Below are 7500 nucleotides of genomic sequence, written 5' to 3'. Positions count from 1 at the left end.
GAGAGAGGGAGAGATGGTTTAGAACTGTGGTTCTTAACCTGTAAATGACGGGGCTATTTTGGCTCAAAATGGTCAAAACGCCGGGATATTTCAAATGCATGAGCCTAATGCTTTGGTATTCTCGTCCGCACTAGCCGCGGCCAAGTGCTGTACACCTGATCACCCACCGCGCTGGCCAGGAGGATAGCCATGATGAAATATCTCATCCCTAGCAGCTGACCCTGCCACCACTTGATGTGATATCTTGTCACCTGTCGTTAGGTTAAAGCCCTTTGCCACCATGTTCCCTGTAGTAGTAAGAAGTCCATGTGTCCGTGCTCACTTTCCTGAAATCTTAAACCAGATATGATATGATGTAAAAGCTCAATGCACACACACACACACACACACACACACACACACACACACACACACACACACACACACACACACACACACACACACACACACACACACACACACACACACACACACACACACACTTCCATTACGTAGCACTGTATTAATTATGTTATTGAGATTTTACTTTCCTTAAGAACTGCTGTTTTAGAGATTTATGGAGTTTTCTTTGATTATTTGTTTATTATATTTCTTTAACCCATTGGTCGCATTTTTTATAAAATATTTATACAGTCAAGTGGCCGGTTTATGTTGTATGGCACTTTGCCATCTGTGTTTATGACCGATTCTGCCTTGACAGCAAATCATGCCGTCTGCTATCAATGGGTTAAAGATGGAGCATTGTATTTAGGTTTCTTTTAGTGTATTTTTCTTGGGAAAACCTACAATTAGCAAGGATGTGAAAGAATTTGAAGTTGATAATAACTTCAAGATCAATTCCATATTGTTAGTGTTTATGATATAAGCAATGAACTTGAACAATGAACTTATCGTCTTCCAGACTTTCAGTTGATTTTCTTCCAACAGCCATTCCGGAATGCCACATAATCAATTAGTTTGTTACAAAAGTAATATTAAGACAAGATTTTTATATTCTTTCATTCTCTCTGTTTTTAAAAATTCCCCCTCGTAGGGAAAGGTATTTTGAGGGAAAATCAAAGACACTGGGATGCCTTATACAATTGACTGGAGTCACATAATGTATGTTATGAACTGTTTGTCCAAACTTTCAAAGTCATTAAGTTTTTCTGTGAAATACTCCCAAAAATTGAATTAACCCTCTCTGGACGGGTGGTACAGCGGGTGGTACAGTGCATTAAAAGCCCCAGGGCCGGGCGTGGCCGGGCGGCTCGCCCCATTGCATCAAATTCAATTATATTAAAAAACTAATAATTCCAACGCCCCGGCCATGTGGAAATTCAAGGCTAGAATTCCCCCGTCGGGGATGGTAACCCTCTGGACGGGTGGTACAGTAATGTATTCAAAAGCCCCAAGCCCAGTGCCGGGCGGCATTTACAGTGCCAGCCTTTAATTGATTTATTAATAAAAATTTTGCCCAGCCCCGGGGGACAACATTCAAGGCTGGAATGCCCCTGTCATAAGTGGGTTAAAAGAAAGAGAGAAAGAAAGATAACAATCAACAAGTAGATAGTACTAATAGTATCTCTATCATTTTGTAGTTCATTTCAACCTGCAAAAGTACAATATTTTATCATATCTAAGAAAATAATTGTTTTCAGACCCTTACGATTAATTCTCATTTGCCTTTACAGCTGTGAAGTGCAATGACAATCAGACAGTGCTTGAGTTGCTTGCTGCTCTTGGGACTGGCTTTGATTGTGCGTCCAAGGTGAGACTGGATTGTGACAGCGCATACAGTTGGCTGAATGCGCTGAAGTTCAGAAGAGTGGAGGATTAGACTATGTGTGCCATGCGGTACTTCTACAGGGTGTGAATATCAATATTGTGGAAGAGGAGTTGTGTGTGTTTGTTTGTTTGTGTTTGTGTGTGTTTGTGTTTGTGTTTGTGTTTGTATTTGTATGTGTGTGTTTGTGTTTGTGTTTGTGTTTGTGTTTGTGTGTGTGTGTGTGTGTGTGTGTGTGTGTGTGTGTGTGTGTGTGTGTGTGTGTTGTGTGTGTTGTGTTTGTGTGTGTGTGTGTGTGTGTGTGTTTGTGTTTTGTGTTTTGTGTGTGTGTGTGTGTGTGTGTGTTTTGTGTGTGTGTGTGTGTGTGTGTGTGTGTGTGTGTGTGTGTGTGTGTGTGTGTGTGTGTGTGTGTGTGTGTGTGTGTGTGTGTGTGTGTGTGTGTGTGTGTGTGTGTGTCTTACAAGCAGAGGCAGACATTCATTCCCTTTAAGTGCATATTATTTTTAGTAAGGATATTTAGTTCAGATCAAATTAATGTAAAGATTTTTTATACATCCTCTTTCTCATTTTATTCTCATAAATATTATAATTATTTCTCTCTCTCTCTCTCTCTCTCTCTCTCTCTCTCTCTCTCTCTCTCTCTCTCTCTCTCTCTCTCTCTCTCTCTCTCTCTCTCTCTCTCTCTCTCTCTATCACCATCTCACACCATCTCTCTCTGTCCATCCCCTCTTCGGACACAGACGGAGATCAAGAAGGTTCTGGACCTGGGCGTGGATCGTTCTCGCATCATCTACGCACACCCATGCAAACCGGCGTCCCACTTGCGCTTCGCTGCTAAGGAGGAGGTTCCGCTCATGACCTTCGACAATGAAACCGAACTCCACAAGGTCAAGGCTTACTACCCCACTGCCCAGTGAGTGACGGCGATTCATTGATTTCATATTTTTATCAGATGTGAGTTATCAATTTGCATTAGTTTTTGATGTGTAACTGATTTTACATATTTTAAAAATCTTTATTGTATTTATTTTATTTTATTTATTTAATTTATTTTGTATTCTTTGGCTGGGAAAAATAACATTGTTGTAGCTAGTTATTTGTTATCTTAACCCAATGATGACGTTGTGTCACACCCGTGTGACACATCAAAATGCCTGGTGACGGGGCGACACACCAGTGTGATGTCTCCGAGGCGATATTACATAGGCCCGGCATAGGGGGTTGGCAGTTCTCGTCGGGCCCATAAGGGTTTGGGTTAATCCTCCTGCCTCCTTCCTCTGTTCTCTTTCCTCTTTCCCCTTTCCCCTTTCCCCTTTCCCCTTTCCCCTTTCCCCTTTCCCCTTTCCCCTTTCCCCTTTCCCCTTTCCCCTTTCCCCTTTCCCTTTTCCCTTTTCCCTTTTCCCCTTTCCTCCTTTCTCCTACCCCTCCCTCCACCTTCCTCCTTCCTTCCTTCAACCTCCTCCCTCCTCCCTCCTTCCTTCCTTCAACCTCCTCCCTCCTTCCTCCTTCCTCCTCCCTCCTCCCTCCTCCCTCCTTCCTCCTCCCTCCTCCCTTCTTGAGCCATAGTTATTGGCATTGATATTAACCCATTGCATACGGGTGTCATGACAAACATGTCGGCACCGATTAGGCCTAAAAGATAGAAGTCAATGCATATATGATGCGACATGGGATCTGCTCTTAATTGAATTATGGCTGTAACAGCGTTAGCTCCAGCTACAGGGTTCCAAAGTCAGCCTAAACCCGCATTTTATGATGGATTTATGGAAAAATATTGTTTAGACTAGTCTGCACTACCCAGAGGGTGGAGAAAACCCATCCCCTGTCCCTCTAATTTTTAGCCGGTGCCGCTAGTGTCGTAGACTGCCTGCCCTGACAACCAGTTAGGTCGTTAGGCGCCTTGATGGTGGGTGAACTCCACAAAGGCGAGGGCACATACCCCCATTGAGTGTTGAGGTGGGCTTGTATCACTGATTTTACGGAGGTTGGGCAAAATTGTATCATTGTTACTATTTCCCATTGCTTATTTGATACTAGTATTGCCAGAGAAATACGCAAGATCACTTTCAAACTTTATAGAAAATTATTTGTCTATTGCATTTGTATAACTTCCTTTATGTTGCAAAGTTCTGCAATTAGCCCCCAAAAAGAAGCAAATTTATAAACCGCCTGTTAGAGGATTCTATAAATAGAGTGACATAAACACTATCTGATATCTTGACATCAGATCATAAGGGGGATTGTTTACATAAGTGGCTCCCAGTTGAGATTACAGAGTTGCCTGCATGAGATATGTGATTGATCATGATTAGGCTGCCAAACTTGTATGTAACTTTTGAATACTGCCATTTTACATGCTCAGTTACCTATGGTTTTTATTTAACCTGTTAACGACGGGTGACAAAATATCATGTCAAGTGGTGACAGCTACAGCCGCCGGGGACGAGATATTTCGTCGTGGCTATCCTCCTGGCCGTTGCACCAGGTGATTGGGCATATAACGCTTGGCCGCGGCCAGTGCTGGCGAGAATCCCGAGGCGTTAGGCTCATTTGTTTCAAATATCCCAGTGTTTTGACCATTTAGAGCCTAAATAGCCCTGTCATTAACCCATTCACTCTGGGGCCTTTCCGGCTTTGCATGATCGCAATACCGGGGTTCTCAAACGCATAAGCCTAACGCCTTGAGATTCTCGGATGCACAAGCCGCGAGCCTAGGCTGTCCGCTCACTCAACCCGAGTGCCTGGCTTGCCCTCATAGCTTGTCCCAGGCGTCTGACACTAAAACCACAAAACGTGTCAGCACGTCAACTGGCGCGAATGGGTTAATGGGTTTAGTGTAACAGGAAGAATGAATTTGTTGTCTGTTGAGAATTTACTTGTTGAAGAAACGAACCTTTCAAGACCTTGTTATCTATGGGAATGTTCATGAGAATAGAAGGAGGTCTTGGTAATGAAAGTTTTAAACTACTGAAGTAGACCGCATTCGAAAACCCCGGCATTCTGACCATTCAGAGCTGGAATCGCCCTGGCGTGAATGGGTTAAAGAAGAGAGAGGCTGGGAATACCGCTATATAATTGGTTAAGGGAGAGGAGGGCTTACAAGGGGCATGGGCATGTGGGGCATATATGGCGGAAGTGGCTAGAGGAAACTCGCCAAACAATACCAGATACATTAGTAGAAACTCCAGGTCTCCTTCATAACCATCAAACAAGCAAAAGCAAAAAAGGGGGGAAAAGCCTACTAGTGTTAATGGGTTATTGACCTAAGAATTTTTGAAATAGAATGTGAATATTTCACTTTAATTTATTTAGCAGGTTTTTATGACACCAAGAATCCAAAAGTAAAGAAAAATTCTTGACTAAGCTTTGAAAAAAGAAAGAGATTAATAAGAAGCATAGGTACCCTTACAAGCACATTCTCCCAATTCCAGGCTCGTGCTAAGGATCCGCTGTGATGCTGAAGACGCCCAGTGCCCCCTCGGCATCAAGTTTGGGGTGCTGCCCGAGGATGCTGGGGCTCTCCTGGCCACTGCCAGGGCGCTCGATCTCAACATTGTCGGCGTCTCCTTCCATGTCGGGTCAGGCTGCCGGGAGCCCTCAGTGTTCCAGCGGGCCATCGCAGCAGCAAGGCAGGTCAGTTGGCCAGAGACTTCATGAAGCTGCGATGGGGATGGCTTTTCGTTTCGTCAATTGTTTTACGGTCACTGGCAATGCCAACATCATGTTACTATGATTATTATATAGTATTGATAGGCATTTTAATTTTTTTTTTTTTTTTTTTCCCATAAACTTGGAAATAACATTTATCTTATATAATTACCAGGTGTTTGACGAAGCCCAAGAGCTAGGTTTCACCCCTGATTTGCTGGACATTGGTGGAGGCTTCCCTGGCACGCGCAACAGCACACTAGACGAGATCGCTGAGTACGTCAACAATGCCCTGGATGAACACTTCCCCGAGAGCTGTGGTGTCAAGGTAGGATGTGTGGATGGAGTCGGGTTAGTGGGGGTGGGGGGTTAATTTGAACTGGTTGGTCCTCTTGAAATATGTTTTAAATAGGAACTTCTTGATGCAAAGCTCATTCTCTTGAAAAAGAAAATGAATGGCCATAAGTATGAACTGGGCATGTGCAAGTGAACATCCCAGTGACAGTTGCAAAATCTCACACCTTGTCTGTCTGCCTCAAAATTACAGGTGATTGCCGAGCCGGGACGCTATGTTGTGGCCTCGGCCTTCACCTTGGCCACCTACGTCATGGCCAAGCGGGAGGTGTGCGATGACAACGGCACACTCATTTCCACCATGTACTACATCAACGATGGCATTTATGGCTCCTTCAACTGCACCATGTTTGACCACCAGGAAGTGTACCCTATGTTGCTGGAGGTGAGTTGCTGGAGGTGCAACTGTGCATCCCATTATAAAATATGTTTTATTTTTCTGTTATATATATTGTACATAATACAGGCTAAATAGAGTATTAGATTAAATTCAAATTTCCCTTTTCCATCTACCGTTGCTTCTACTTTTTTCTGTAACCAGAAGGCTCATTTGATATTTCACTGAATCCAAAATGCTGAATGTAACATTTCTTCCTCCTCAGGACAAAGGCCCGGAAGAGTCTTACACCTCCTGCTCCATCTGGGGTCCCACCTGTGATGGGTTGGACCAGGTAGTCTCTGAGGCTAAGCTGCCCCAGCTGGCTTGTGGAGACTGGCTGGCCTGGCCAGAGATGGGGGCCTACACCCTGGCCGCCGCTGGGAATTTCAATGGCTTCCCGCTCCCCACTGTTCACGTGGTCGTCCCACATCACACATGGTAAGGGCTGGCCGGCTGAAATTGGATCAAAACATGAAACAGATTGGTGTGATATGGAGGAGTAAGTTTTTCTTTTGTCTACATAAACACAGCTACAAGATTTCAGGGAAACACTAAATGATGTTTCAAGACAGACTAGTAGACTCCTCTTCAGATGTTTAAACCAGTCTTCAATTTTACCCTAACCATTTGAAGTGGAGTCTAACTTGAGTCAAGAAGTCATGGTACATTGTACATTGTACATTGTACATTGTACATTGGTGGGATTTGAAACATCACAGCAGTATAACTTTAGCTGCAGGAAATGTATTTAATGTTGACCGCAAACTTATGTTTGATCCTATCTATATATATCACTAAATATATGTATAAAAAAAAGAAGACAAAAAAAAAAGGAATCCCATTTCTTACTCTCCCCATCACCGTGACAGGCTGTACTTGGAGGAGTTCATGGGCTCCGTCATCAACTTCAAGCAGATTGACGGGGCCTGCGTCATGATGGGCAGCTCTGAGAACGACCAGCAGCAGCAGCAGCAGCGTGAGGAGGGTAACTCTGGCCCCCCCTCTTCCCTGGGGACCCCAGGATCTGCCCGCTGGCCGTGCTCAGTCACCACTCACGACTCCGGCAGCCTGGATGAGCAGCTGGCGCACCTCACCGTCATCGACGTGGGCGAAATGTAAAAGGAAGAGCAGGCATCCAGATTTCCATGACCTTCCCTATGAATGAAGAAGTATGCATTGAAGTGAAAAGAATTTATATAAACAAATCAAGACCAGTAACCGATTAAATGTTTGTTGTAATGCTGTTGGTATGTTGATTTTTCTTCAATTTTTTTTTTCTTTTTTCTTTTCTTGACGAGAGTTGATTTAACAGATCGTTGTTATGAGACAATCCATTTCCACTGGAGAGAATTTT

At 43.9% G+C, this 7500-nt stretch overlaps 1 protein-coding gene across 1 annotated transcript in view; it reads left to right on the top strand.

Moving 5' to 3' along the window:
• Positions 1-7500, top strand: part of LOC122264437 (ornithine decarboxylase) — a 12007-nt gene that overhangs the window by 3504 nt on the left and 1003 nt on the right. The window contains exons 4-10 of the mRNA XM_086536811.1: positions 1674-1750; positions 2506-2678; positions 5197-5398; positions 5589-5741; positions 5961-6152; positions 6370-6584; positions 7016-7500. The exon at positions 7016-7500 is cut by the window's right edge and continues 1003 nt beyond it. Of these exons, the coding sequence (XP_086392937.1) occupies positions 1674-1750; positions 2506-2678; positions 5197-5398; positions 5589-5741; positions 5961-6152; positions 6370-6584; positions 7016-7265 (1262 nt within the window). The 3' untranslated portion in view covers positions 7266-7500. The remainder of the gene's footprint in view (positions 1-1673; positions 1751-2505; positions 2679-5196; positions 5399-5588; positions 5742-5960; positions 6153-6369; positions 6585-7015) is intronic.

Source organism: Penaeus japonicus, unplaced genomic scaffold, assembly GCF_977035675.1.
Source record: "Penaeus japonicus unplaced genomic scaffold, GWHDUDI00000001_assembly GWHDUDI00000005, whole genome shotgun sequence".
Lineage (NCBI taxonomy): Eukaryota > Metazoa > Arthropoda > Malacostraca > Decapoda > Penaeidae > Penaeus > Penaeus japonicus.
This window is presented reverse-complemented; position numbering and strand designations above follow the sequence as displayed.